This window comes from Pseudonaja textilis, chromosome 2 (assembly GCF_049901715.1).
Source record: "Pseudonaja textilis isolate UNSWEBS1 chromosome 2, rPseTex1.2, whole genome shotgun sequence".
Classification (NCBI taxonomy): domain Eukaryota; kingdom Metazoa; phylum Chordata; class Lepidosauria; order Squamata; family Elapidae; genus Pseudonaja; species Pseudonaja textilis.
Window position 1 is genome coordinate 129,152,342 of NC_141991.1, and position 14,964 is coordinate 129,167,305.

General features: G+C 40.0%; 1 protein-coding gene across 5 annotated transcripts in view; it reads left to right on the forward strand.

Moving 5' to 3' along the window:
• Positions 1 to 1,830: 1,830 nt before the first annotated feature.
• The window catches only part of LOC113447305 (electroneutral sodium bicarbonate exchanger 1-like), a 105,284-nt gene continuing 92,150 nt past the window's right edge, over positions 1,831 to 14,964 (forward strand). For 3 of the 5 annotated variants that reach the window (XR_015741907.1, XR_015741906.1, XM_087925251.1), the window contains exon 1: positions 1,832 to 2,294. Coding sequence is in view for 3 of the 5 variants with exons in the window: in XM_087925251.1 (XP_087781377.1) it covers positions 2,250 to 2,294 (45 nt within the window). In the remaining 2 variants the exon portion in view is untranslated. Of the gene's footprint in view, positions 2,295 to 14,964 lie in introns of all 5 variants that reach the window. The other 2 variants (XM_087925252.1, XM_087925249.1) reach the window with 2 other exon arrangements.

A 14,964-nucleotide genomic window follows, 5' to 3' on the forward strand; every position in this document is an offset into this window, starting at 1 on the left:
TGGACAGACTGAATTAGTGAATGATATATGGACCGTTTTTGACTATGCTAAAACTTGCTGGAATAAACTATTTAACTAGCACGGTGTATCTGTTTTTACTGAGTGTAAGCTACAAAAACGTTTATCTCACATATTTTGCCTACCTGCCTGACTGCCGTGCAGATTCTGCTAGGGTGTATCCCTAACAGTATCAAAGAAATTAATTTAGCCATCTCAGCTAGTTTCTTACAATGGGTCCTCAGACTTCTGGCTATTATAGCATCCCAGTGATCACATGATTGTGATTTCCGATGTTCCCTGATAACTTCCCACAATGTGGAAGCCATTAGGAAGTTGGAAATTGGGGTAATGTGAGGCCCTTTTTAACAACTCACACACTCCTCACCTACTGATGGTCCACAGTCATCCAGCCAGCTTTGTGCCTGAGGGAGGATTAGAACTCATATTATTCTGGCTTTTATCTTGGTATCTTAAGCATTACACCAACCTGGATCTCCTGTATGACCTAGTGACTGCCTATTTCATACAAAATAATGAATTGAATATCTCCAGACCCCATCCAGAGCATTTCCATGACCATTCAAAACTATTTTTTCTTTTGAGCATTTGGTGACATTCCCTTAAAAACATTTATAGATGCGGAATCCACTCTGTCAATTAATTCCACATGCAAGAGCCATTTAGCTTTAAAAAAAAACAAAACATTTTTTCAAAAGAGGACAAGATTACTTGATTCCAAAGATTACTTGGTGTCATTCTTTTTAATGTTTACTCTTTTTAATTAATTGATTTTCACTTTTACAAAAACCAGTTCCTTGACTTTAAAATTCCTTTAACTTCAGCTCCTCAGATAAATCAGGGGACTTGTATCTTTTGTATATTCTTCTTTTGTTGTGTTCAAAATTGAAAACAGGAAACTAAAATTATATGATAAAAAAGTAACTGACACGAAAAAGGAATATTAATGTTTTTCACTGTGTTCTGAGAATATGTGCATATTTAATCAAAACGACCATATAGATAGTGCACTGAAACATGTTTAGAAATGCTGAGAATATAATTCAGGTTATCTCCTCCGATTTCACCAGTTTGTTTTGGCCCAATGATGTTAGCAAGATAAGCGTGCATAAGCGCACCAATCGTGCCTACCGTCCCTGTCCTATTGTTTCTTTTTATTTTTCTTATACATATCCATCTCATGCATTCAAAACTATGTTTATTCTTATACCTGTATCTTGCAAGCGATTGACAAATCAAATCAATCAATCAATAAATAAGATAGAAAGACTGGGAGCACGGAGGGAAAGAGCCAGTAAAACTATTGTTACTATTAGTGAGAGAAAGATCTGAGTTATGGGAAAGTTTTGATAAAGTACCCACTATTTTGTGCTATTTTTGAAACCATGCTTCACCTGCAGCAACTACAAGAAAGGCTGATGGAAGTCAATACAAGAGATAGATAAGAGTGGAAAGAGGAAAGAAGTACAGAAAGAATGGGAAATGAGGAAAGTTGGATTTGATAAAGATGTTTTGGAAAAAACAATTAAATTAATTTCTATGCTTCCCTCAGACCAGGTTCTGTATGTCATGCTGAGGTGGGGGGGGGCGGGGAGGGGATGTACAGAGACACACCTGTCTTCTGAATGCAAAATTTAAAAGACTTTCTCTAGTCCTCACCCCTTTCTTCCTGATTCTGCTTCGCCTTCTGCCGGTCAGCTCCTTTCCCGCTTCTATCTCGCTCCCTCACCTCACCTCACCCCACCCCACCCTCCTCCTCCTCCTCCTCCTCTTCTTCCTCTCAGCTGGTTCCCGCCCTCCATATTTCCTCCTCCCTTGTCTCATGCCGTTCGCCCCTCCCCACTCCCGCTCTCCTCACCTTACCTTGCGCCCCTCCCTCTTTGGCGCCTCCCTCTCTCCCTCTCCCCCACCAACCCACCCATAGCAATGCTCTCGTTTTTCCCTCGGCTCTCCCGCGTCCCCTCGTCATTCGCAGCCTTCTCCTCGCCCTCCGCCCCTCGCAGCATCCTCCCGGACTCTTTCCTTCCACGCCTCCAGCCTCTCCATCCCAGGAGCCTGACGCCTCTAGGTCGGGATTGGCTGGAGGAGAGATGGAGCCGAGGAGCGCGGCGGGCTGCGGGCGCCTGTGACTCCGCGGCTGGCCGCCGCTCCCCCGACCGCTTCTAGAAGGGCCAAGAAGAGAGAAATCGCCAGCCGAACAGAGCCACCTGCTCGCCCGGCGCCAGCCAGCCATGCCTGCCGAGAGTAACGAGCCCGACACTCTCCTCCGCTACCAGGTGAGCGCTTGCTGACAGGTCTCGAGGAGGTTGCGGTAACGGAGGGGGAAGATGGGCGTGCAGTGAGTGCGGGTCGCGGATTCTTGCCGCCGCCGCCTCTTGCAAGGTCACCTTCGGGGGTTGGAGGGCGTGACACGCCGCCGCCGGCCTTTGGGGCTTTTATTGGGGTTTTGAACCCGGGAGGCTGGAATGAAGCTGCTTACTGCGGCAGTCTTGCCTACGGCGGGGAGGGGGGCAGAGAAGGAGGATCGCGTGGCTGGCTCCCCCCCCCCCCGGGTTTGATTGAATTGAGCGGATGGGAATAGAGAATGCACCCCAGGAAAGCCTCGGCTCCCTTCTTTCCCTGGAAGGAGGGCTAAGCGGAGATACTACTAGGAAACCGGCTGCACGCTTGCTGTGCCGAAGGAAGCCCGGCGCGTCGGAACAGAATTCAAAAATAGTTCGGAGGAGAATCCTGTTTTAGACGGCGCCGGTCGTCTGCACGTAGGAATCGTCATAAGTTTCTTTTCTCCTGTCTCGTCGCCTCTTTTTATGTATTGGGCTCTGCGGATTATTGTGGCTTTAGGAGCCTCAGCTGTAGTTTTCAGGATCTTGAGGCCCCATTTTCACCAACTCTCCCAAACCTGCACGGTATAAAACAGCGTTTTAAAAGGAGGAGGCTAGACAGCATCCGAAAACAGGCTGTATCTACCCTCCCCCCCAAACTGGTTTATCCGAACCGATGAGGTGTAGGACGGGTATTGCATGCAAAAAGATGCAAAGAGGTTAATATGCAACTGGCAATTCAACTGATGCCGCACACTCACCTGTTGGGATTCACCTGCGCAGCCGCCTTTCACAAATATACTTCTTCAGAGCTTTTGAATCATTATTTTTTCAAAGGAGGCTGAGTGATTTTTTGCAGCATGTAATGGGAGGGAAGATTTGGAGAATTTGAAGAGTTTGTATTCAATGGAGGAGTTAAAAATTAACACTGACAAAGCCATTTATCTCAGACTATGGAGGTGCTCTGTTTTTATTGAAATACAGTTGGATTGGTGTATGTTTATAACAGAGAGATCAGTGTAGAAAATTTATTTTCTTGATTTAGCAGTTTCTAAAATATTTAGTGATAATAACATTGGTACAAATAATATTCCCAAAGGCTTTGCCAGGAAGGTCAGTTTTTATTTCATTTTACCTTGTTCAGTTAACTTCTTTAGATACATGTAGTACAGCCCCATACAAAACTTATCAAGTAAATATAAAAACAAGAGCAACTCTGGTAAGATATGTTTCAACTGGCTGGGAACAGGGGGTGGGTGCTTTTATTTTGTATTCTTAAAAAGTTTTCTTATGTGTCACTGCAAGTATATTTGATCATCTCTTCTGCTTTTGGTTTAAGCAATAAGGAGCCATGTAGTGCAATGGTTAGAATGCAGTTTTGCAGGCTAACTCTGCCCCACAGTTCGATTCTGACCAAGCTCAAGGTTGAATAAGCCTTCCATCCTTCTGAAATTGGTAAAATGAAGACTCAGATTGTTGGGGGGGAAATATACTGACATTGTAAATTGCTCGGAGAATGCCCTGGACTGGAACACTATGGAGCAGTATATAAGTCTATTTGCTATTGCTACTTAAGTGTTAAGCAGACAGTATGATTTCCAGTTTTTGTCGTATTCATCCTGACAACTAGGCCATCTTGTAGATGACTATAGTTCCCATTTGAAATATGGGCAAGGGGCTGAGAAATGATTGGGGTAGCAAGAGTCTTTTCAGTGTCTTTTCATGTTATACATCCCACTTGTCATGAAACTTCCTCACTCTGATCGTTATTTCCTTACCCAAATTTCTTTCTATCTTCTTCATTCTAGCTCCACCCATAGAAAGCGCTCTTTTCAGGCATAATGACAAAAATGGAATTTCCATGTTCAGCTGCAAGTGGCATCTGAAATAGGAACAAAGATGAACAGCAGGAGAATATATTGACTTCACATTCACTTGCAATTTCCCTAGTGTAATAGGCCTGGCTACTATTGGAAACTCGATGATGAATTAGATGGTGACAAGCAAGGTTTTTTTCCCCACTGTAGATTATAATACCAGAAGAAAAGACAGAATGAGATACCAGACTATGACTCTGCTTTTACTTAGTGCTGCAATAATAGTTGTACAAGGCTACCAAATTGACAGGTGATATCAGCACCAAATAATTTCCTCCTAACAATTCCAAGTAATATATGAATTTTCCTCCTACACCTCATTAACTTCCATTCAAATTATTTTTGGCAAATTATAACAAACCTTCTAGATTTCTCAAATTAGTTTTCATTCTGAATATCCATTTTATAAACTAACCGTGCTTTCTCTAGCTCTCTGTGTGAACAACGGGTGTGTTTAATTATAATTATGAAGTGTCTTAATTTTTTTAACATATGAAGCGGGATATAAATATTGATAATAAATACATTTTCTACCAAACCCTTCTCTTCTTTGGTCTGAAAGAAAATCCTTTTCTTCCCCATAGAGCTACACCTATATTTCTGTTGCCTGATTTGATTTTCTGCTCCTTCAATGCAAAAGCAAAATTAAGATTTAAGAGGCAGCCTTTGAAGCTGTTGTCAAATCAAAAGCCCACCACCAGTGCCCTAGTTACAAGTCTGCTTTCTTTCTATCTCTTCCCAGTTGCCTTCTCCAGTTCCCCATGTAACATTTCAAAATATTCAGGATAATATACTATATGCAAAAAAGTCTTTTTCAAGAGCTAAACTAAAGAAACTAACATCTGTTCATTTATTACAGGTTTTTATTCCATCCCTGAGCATTATAACTTTCTATTGTTGGCCAGCTTTATTTTGTAGAGAGAATAGAGGCACTTCAGTAGTAAAAATACAAGAGAGTTTTTAACCAAGTTGTCCTATGTATGGAAGAAATAAAGTAGAATATTTTTTTCTAGATTTCAGGGAAATAATAAGAGTCAAGAGTCATGAGAGAAATTCATCATCTCAATGTTACACTTTGCAAAAAAGTGAGAAAAATGAATTCTTTCAACTGTAGTGAGGAAAAAGAAAAGCCAGGCAACGAAGTACAACAAAGCAAAATAGAAATTTTAGATTATTGAAAATGGGACAGCAGAAAAATGAGTGATGAGACAAATAAGCTAAAGTAAGGGCAGCCCTACCACTAGAGCAAATCCTGGGTGGTGGGTAGAAAATGGTTGCAAAGTCGTGTCCAACCCATCGCGACACCATGAACAATGTTCCTTCAGGCCTTCCTGTCCTCTACCATCCCCTGGAGTCCATTTAAGCTCATCCCTATTGCTTCATTGACTCCATCCAGCCACCTCATTCTCTGTCGTCCCCTTCTTCTATTGCTCTCAGCCGATCCCAGCATTAGGCTCTTCTCCAGGGAGTCCTTCCTTCTCATTAGGTGGTAATAAGATACAGAAAAACAACAATGTGCTGCCATTTACCCTGGACTACTACCAGAATGAATGAAATAGGATTCCACTCTTGTTAGCTTCTATACATGGACCTTGATGGGCTGTCTTTTGGTACTGGTACAAAATATTTTTGGTTAGATGCTGGATCTTTTTTAAATAAGATTTTATTAAATTTCAAAGGAAGATAAAATACAAGGAAACAGAAATTAAGGAAAAAGGGGGGCAGGGGAAAAGCAAAATGTAGATTTTCATCCTTCTCAAGATACTAGGGAACATCTGTTTTAGGTTAAAAAAAAGCATTAATGTTTGTAGCAAGTAAGTAGTAGTTGGTGGTTGTGTGGGTAGGTGAGGAGAAAACTAGTGTTTGGCAACAGTCTCGGTGTATCTGATAAATATGTAATGTCACTTTTATAGGGCTGTACGATATATTCAATTCTTATTATTTAGCATATAATGAGAACATGACAGAAGTAAACATATACACACAATCTGTGTAATTATATACAAAATTTATATGGGTATATGGCAATTGCCTCTAGCGTTGCTTCATACAGATCTTCTAGGGAACCAGAAAACGCACGTCGTGGGCAATCTTGTACAATATGTTTAATAGTTTGTGTATCAGCACCACAATATCAACAAGGGAGAATCTTTCCATCCCCACTGATACAGGGCACAGGTGCTTCTCCCAGTATCACACCTAACTCATTTCATCTAGACAGAGCAAGGCAGACCAAACCCAGGTGGCTTAGTAGTGGGATCACTAATAGTCAAGCCATAAGAAGGTACCTTGGACCATTCCTCTCTCCAGGCATTCTCAGGGTTAAACTGGGTTGATGCTATGTAAACAGCTATTTTCCATGTTGGCCTATGGGATTTCAATCTTGTGATGGACTGTGCATTGTCTTGGAAGGGCCTTGTTGTTCAGCATCCTTGACCACAGCCGAATGAGAGCTTGTTGTCTTCTAACCAGTGGTGGGCTGCTGGATGGTCAGCGAGGTTTGGGCGAACCCCTAGCTGTGAACTCTGGCTGGGCCTGCCCACCCACCCTTGTGCTTGCTTTCCCTAAATAACTAACTTTTCCCCCACCCAGGGTGCCCAGGTAAGTTCCGCGCAGCCCTGCTATACTCACCGGAGCTGCTAGAGTTAATTAGCTGCCTCTTTGAAGCTGCGTTTCAGCCCCAAAGCAGCACGCTCACGACCAGCAAACCTCTTGCCAATGAAAGTGCAGCCCACCTCTGCTTCTAATCTGGGATATTGTTAAGTACTGGCAATCGGTGCACAGGTGTGGGAAGCAATGTATCAGAGATGATACACGTTGTCTGGTGGAGTTGGTCATCGACCATATGGGTGTGGGTGCTTTAAGCCACCAGCTGGCACAATATCCAGCTATGGAATATATATCAAAGCCAAAGCTGTTGTTTGTAGAGTGTAAGCATCAGCACCCCAGGATGTTCCAGCCAGTCTGTTTAGTAAATGGTTGCAGCTTTTCACTTTTGCAGCTGTTTTTTCCAGATGTTGTTAGAAGGTTAGTGACCTGTCCAGTGTTACCCCCAGATACTTCAGCGACTTATTGCATTGTAAAATACAGTTCTGGAACTTCTCCAAAGGCTGGTGATTTGTGTACCAATTCTGAAAAGATGCTTTAAAGCAGCCATGTCTTTTTCGTAGGAGTAATTGCTTGAAAGAAATGCAGATATTTGTGCTCCTATGCACTCTGAACATCTGTTTAAAACTGTTGACCACCCCTAATGTATTGTCTTCATTTGCATGGTTTTTCTGGGTCTTTTCCCCATTTTTCACCTCTGCCACTCATACAATCAGATTCAATGAAAAATAAACATTCACCTCATTTTTGGAGGAGAAAGTGTTGTGAACCTTTTTCAGGTTTGTGGATAAATTACAATAGCTAACATGGAGAGCAGATGTTTCAAAGCAAAAAATAAATAAATCCCAGGTTATCCATGAAGTAGTGGATGTATAAATGCCTTTATTGGGTGAAATCCATAGAACGGTGAATGTCAGAGTACATGGGAGGAACATTTCTGTATGGGTTTGTGTGAAAGAAGTTTTACAATTTTATAGGTGTAGCTCCTGACATTCTTGACTTTGCTGCATGCATTCTTTGGAACAAAAGCAAGCAGAAACATAGGGACAGCAGTTTATTCCTGCTCTAGAACAACAATATATTAACTCTCACCTTGGACTTTAAATAAAGTTAGAGAAGGGTTTTATTGCGGGAGAAGTTAATGAGAAAAAGACTTCATGATAGTGGGAGTTCTTAAAAAGGAAAACACTAAAAGCACAATTGCAAACAATTCCACTGAGAAATAAAAATGGAGCATAGCAAAAGAATTTACCACGGCTATAGAAAAAGCTTAATGAAAATATAAAAACAAAACTGACACATTTAGTAGAAGGCAAGAGCACCAAGAATACAAACAGTTAATCCAGAATTTTTTTAAAAAGTATCTGATAAGCTAAAGCTCAAAATAATCTGAAGTTTGCAAAATATGCTAAGATAACAAAAAAAAGCTTCTAAGTTCAGAATAAAAGAAAAAGAATCTATGTACCAGCGGCACAGTGAAAATGACACAATGTCAACAAGCTGGAAAGTAAAGACAGGTACTAAGTTCCTATTTTGGTACTTCCAACAAAAAGAATCTGTCTCAACAAGAAGACCAGAATTAAGGAGAAAGATGAAAGATGACTAAACCTCTAAACAGAGGGTCCCGGTGACAGATTGGATCCTGCAACATTATCCTGCGACACATGTCAACTCTCTAAACAACTTTGAAGTCATGTTTTTTTGCTTTGTTTCTTAGTTGCCATACTTATGGGGAGTGGGGTGGGGTGAGAGCGGAACTTATGGAATGTAGAATGCTTTCCTCCAATGTGCCAGACATAACAACGATAAGGCTCCTGAGAACCAAGGCCAGATCACCATGCCCTAGCAATGACAGGAGGGAGTGCTAAGAAGTTTATCACCTGCTTGGTTGGTTATCGTGACCTGTGTCACACAGGAAGTGTGTGTGAAACAGTGTATATTCTTTAATTATACCAAAAATGTGAGAATTACTCAGTGTTGGTTTTACACCTGACCATGCCAATATGATGTACCCAATAAACAGGATTTCTGAGGAAGCCAAGGCCTCAGAGTCTTGAATTGATTCGGGAGCATTACTTGGAACCATGATAACACATATATTTACCTTCATTCGTGGGAAAGATGAAACCTTGAAATAGATCCACGGTGGCAAACCTATGACACGTGTGTCAAAGATGGCATGCCGCAATATTTGGTGTGACACACCAAACACCTGATGACAGCTATTCTTAAAAGCACACCCTGTTTTTGCATGATTTTTGGAGCCTGCACAAGAATGGGGTATGTTTTTGCACAACCTCTGGACTCCCCCAAAATGAGTTTTATCCATGTTTCGGGTTTGAAATGATTTGATGTTTCTTTATATAATACATGGCATCAGACATGATTGGACTGTATTTTGTAAAATAAAAAATGAACGTGTAAATAATTGTTCTTTTTTTGTTCGCGAGGGCAGCGGCGGTGGTACACCAGCAAAGTCAAGTTATTTTTGACATGGTGAGCCTGAATAGTTTGCCCTCACTGACATGCATAGAAACATGGTCAAGGAATATGTATTTACAGGAGTGAATAAATGCTAGATAACTGAAGAAGAGCAAATATTGACCTTTTATTCAAAAAGGAGAAAAGCTTTAGAAAACTACAGTCTGTTCATCTGACATCAATATTTGGAAAGAATGTGTAGCAGACCATAAAGTAACTGAATTGTGAGCATCTTGAAAACAATGTAGTATAATATTTACCTAGCGTAAACATCTCAGAATGGTGTATACTGTCTATCTTCTCTTAATTCTAGAGGAAAGAGATAATAGATACTACATTATGTCATTTCTCCATACATAAGGTTTTACATGCCCCTCCCCAGTATGAGTGGGAGCAACTTCTCTAGTTTTACATTGTATATATCATGTATATTTTTATTTATATTGACCACCAGGAGGCAACATATGGCCACTTTCATCTTATATTGCTATTCCCGAACACATGGGGATATGACATAATGATATAACTGTATCTCTATTCTAAAAATTTAATGGAAGCTGGACTATATGTCCAGTAGATTCTATATGTCCTTTTCTGTAACATTGTTAAGCAGCTGGGCCTGGAGAGCTCCTAAATCAAATGTACTGTATATAGTCATCTAGACTAGTGCAATGGTCCATGAATTCAATTCCTACTGAAGGGTTAGAACTCCATAGAAAGAATTGTTTAAATATGTCCAAAGAAATACAAACACTTCTTCTGAGAGACAAATTTATTTTCTCTAGTATGATGCTGTTTTAAATGAAAGTGGTACTACTGAAGTAATTAGTATCCCAAAGTCATATAACAAACAAATGATAAATCACGTGTAAGCAAGATAGTGAATAAGATTGACCAAAAGGAACCTGAAAGATGGAAAGATGATACAGGTGATGGAGAGAGACGACTTTGGGGGTCTTGATGCAACGTTTTCTGCAGAAACATGCAGTATGGCCAGTTAAAAGGGGGGCACTGATGTGGGCTAGAAGGAACCAACAATCTTTGGGGTGCCTTATCTCATTTGCAAGTGCAAGAACACTACCTCAGGACCTCTTATTTCCTAGGAGACAATTTTCAAAACAAGTGTATTTTTAGAAATTCTAATTCAAAACAACTTTTAATGCAATTAAGGTATTGCCATAATAGCTGAGATGGATAAGAGAAGGAAATTATCACACTAGTGCTGAGGTACACTACTGAAGTACTCAACATATGTAGAAAATCAGAATATATCCAATTACGCTCAAATAATTAATTAACAACAGATTGGACTTCATGCAATATTGTGATACCTGCACCAGATGATAGTTAAAAAGAATTTTCCTCTGCAGTTATACCGTAATATCTCCTCAATAGATGCTGAGATGATCTGAAATAGCACCAGGCAAGTGAGTCATAACTTGCATTTGCAGCTACCAGTAATCAGGTGATACTTGATGAAGGATGAAGCAGAGGTCAGAGAATGATTTATGCTGTCAATCACGTGAGGAATGTTGGATAAGCCATTCTGAGATTTATTTTCATCCAGTATCTTGACACCCTCCTAAGCAGGATATACAATTTTAACATTTTTTCCCTACCTCTTAGTGGCAGTGACCTTAAAGTACTCAGGGCTGTATAAAAATTGGTGCTGGCAATGAAAATTGCAGGCTGCACAACAGAAACCTTCACACCATGGGAGAACATTTCATAATATAGGCATTTGGAGAAAGCCTCTTATTAGTGTAGCAAGGGAAACAGGAGGACTCTGGCCAGCTAACCCATCATGCTGCTAATGTGTCCCACGCTGCTTGGGATGGCGCCACAGCTAGGAATAGCAGTCATAGAATTCCAGGAAAAGCTGCAGTGGGTTTAAAAAGTTGTAGCCATGTGCTATATACACATTGCATTTTTTATTCTTCAAATCCAGAAGGTTGTACAGAGCTAACTGATGTTATTGTCAAAAAGGGCCCTAATTACACTTGAAAAGCGGCGTCAAAGTCTTCCTCTCTGTATCACAATCTAAGATTTTGTCCTCTAAACCTGGCATTTTCTGCATAGAGTAAGACGGGTGTCAAAGGCCCATGGGGTGCTGAGATCTTGCCCATGGGGCCACCCTGGAAACAGCAAAGGACTGGCCCCTGGTGCCTCTGCCAGTGAAAAATGGACCTCAGGAGGGTCGTGTGCCAGCAAAAAATGAAGCTCCGGAGCCTGTTTTCCCTGGCAGAGTGCTCGGGCCACCACCGGCACCCCCGACACAAGTGACGTTGAGCCGGCCACACCCATTTTGGTCACACCTCCCCCCCTCAAGGTCAAACAGAACCCTGATGCAGCCCTCAATGAAATTGAGTTTGACACCCCTGGAGTAAGAATTTAGGCACAGTATTTATGCAGCTTTTCTTCTCATCTTTACTATTATCTTGTCCTATTGGTATCTTATTATTTTTCAGTGTGAGCTTATGATGGACCATCTGCTAAAATAAAGCCAGGTCATGGCACACACTTGAAAGTAAATCAGGAAGCCTGAAATTGTGGAGTCTGTCTGGCAAGAACAAAGAATGCTTATCCACAGGAGATAAGATAAGCATGTGTAAATCTTGTAACAATCCTGGCTAATTGAAAAGCTGATTAAAAGTAACACGAGTTAGCCAACTTGCAGACTTCGGCTAAAAGTTAGGCCTGCAGCAAATCAAATATGTATTAGATAATTCCTAGGACATTCATTAGCCAAGACTTGGGAGCAGGGACACCTAGAGACCAATAGAACAAATTGTAGAATTATTACTAAAATGTTTATTAGATATTATTACCTCACTTTGTCCCATCTTCTCTTTTAGTAAAAATGTATAAAACTTACTCAATCCTTTGTTCCTGGCTCTTGGCATTTTACCAGGAGCCCTTTTCCTTGGAGTACTCCAATAAAAAGCCATCAGAAAACCTGCACCACGTGTCTGGCGTCTATCATTGGCTTTGGCGCCAGGCTCAGACCCAAATTGGGGACAACAATCATGCACTGAGACAAATTCCTTATGTGTCCAATCATACTTGGCCAATAAAAAATATTTTATACAGTAATCCATTCATTTTCCCCTGCATGGCTGGGGGAAGCTTGGAGAAGGGAAGGGGAATTGGGAGGCTTAGTATAACTGATTTATGATCCCCCCCCCTCCAAATCTACATCAGCCATCTTTGTTCCTGCTCTGAACAAAATAAAAACATGATACATTCTGTATTCTGTACAGTGGTAGATTTGTCTTCTGTACAGATGCAGATAGATAAACTCAACAAAACGTCCATAACAAAGTACTTTTATTGGTTCATCAGGTATCCTCATAACTCACATTTGTGATGAAGTTCTTCTTTAATGACCAATCCTTTGCATATCTGTCTTGTAGGTAAAAAGATAGTTATCTTCTATCCTTTTCCCCTCATATCATAGTGATAGAAGTAGAACAGTTACCACAAGTCCGTGAGCTCAGCCAAGAGTGAGGAAACCCAACCCATCGAGGGTCAGTTTAGTGATCAATCAGCATTACAGATGTGGTCACATGATATGGACTACATTTCCCAGGATACCTTAACTGCATTTACCATGATGCATTCCCTTAAGGGGACAGCTCACAATTGCTACATAACTGTCCAATTCCCATACACTGGCTGGACAGCACATACATGTTTGGCTCAACAGAACAGTTAGAGTTCACTCTTCCCATTTCTAGATCAATGCAGTAATCTGAAAGCAAATAATGCAGCTGTAAAGGGAGATTCCCTATGCATCCTAAATAAGCAGCCTTTTATTGCCATTATAGAACAAAAGTGGATTTTAAAATGAAAGGGGTAAATTTATTCTGGAATTTGATAGGGTTTCAATATAATATATTACAGATTCACATTTCTCACATCAATTCTGGATAGGTTAATTGCAATCCTAGCAAGGAGTAGATGGGGAAAACTGTTTGCCTGATGCATAAAAACAAGACTGCAGTTATCAAAAAAAGATAAGACCACTATTTTAGCAAATGATGTCAGCATAATTCAGATTGTATTACAAATACAGTCAGTAATAACTGTAAATGTATTCCAACTCTTGCACGATCAGAACAAGCTGACAAATATGCTGAAATCACATTTTCTCTAAACTAATTTGTTCTACAAAAAAGAGTAAAAATAGGGAGAACGTGATACAGATTTAGTAAGACTTTAATTCTGACGTGATCTGCATATAACTATATTCCTATGTTCAATAACTTTAGAGTCTGCTCCAAATTAGTAAAGGTTGTTGTGGTGTCATTACATGTAGGATTGCATAGTTAAGGATTGAAATTTTCAGCAGTAAACTCTCAGTAAGTATAAATGTAACATTGATTGAGAAAATATTTATCTACTTTTTTATTTCATCAGAAATATGGGTATCAAAACAAATCAATGGAGAAGGCATCATAGCACACTAGACAGAAAGGCTATCTCTGGACCCAGCCACTTCAGCCTGGCCCTGTCTCTTTCTGGGCATGACCATCCTTAACATGCCACATAAGATCAGCTGCAAGACCTGCTTGGCCTAAAGTAGTCTACCTGCTTATCACTGGACTAACTTGCAAAATGGCTGGCCATGGTTCAAGATGGAAATGATCATTGTCAGTTGGGCTAGACTCATGACCCAACATTTATTCTTAACTGGATTCAGGTTTTGGAAAAATGTGAAAGTTCAACAGGTTTTATTGGTAACAGAAACAATCAGAACAGGCTGTCTTCAACAAAATTCTCTGAAGTTTTATTTTGAATGGCATTTGAATGGCAATTTCTCTTACTGAAACCCTTATTTCACAATTCTAGTTATGTCTAGAAGCCACCTTGAATTAAATGGGTTCTACTGAGATTAAAAAAGCATATATCTGCAATCTGAAAACATTTGAAAACTTTGACTAGAATTCATGGTGAAAAATAAATATTAACACATTTCAAATGAATATCTTCCTTCACGTTATTTATATTCCTGGAAGCCTTTTGATATCAGTATCTCTGAAGTATACTGGTATAATTAATAATGCATAATAGACTTAATTATCAGATCTCTTTTTATAGGTGGGGGCAACTATTTGTTCTCCAAATATGTTGGACTCTTCATATCTGTCTGCCCATAGGTACATGACAAGTGGTCTGAGACAATTGAGTTTTGGTTCAATAGCATTCACCTGTGTTATATAGATAATATAAATATCATTTCTAGTTTGAATGGGAAACATAAAGGAAGTACAATATTTTGAAATATTTGGTAGTTGGTGGGGGGAATGAGAAATGAGATGTTTTATCCATTTGCTTCTCATGAATCTTTCTTTCTACTTATAAATTACAGACAATGTAAAGACTTTAAGAGCTTTTAGTGGAAGAAGGGGAAATTTACTGCTTTCAGTGGTCGCTCCATGAAACACTTTACCTATTGAAAACTGATACTCATTAATTGATTAGATAACCAATCAACAATCAAATAAATTGCTGCACTTCTTACATACTGTACAACATGATCAAATTTGGCCACACTTAAGGTAAAGGAATCCTTTGAATTTAAAAGTAAAAGTTTTATGCACAACTTGTCAGAATGACCAAGATCATTTAATTACGGTAGGTGTGAAGTTAAAAAGGTC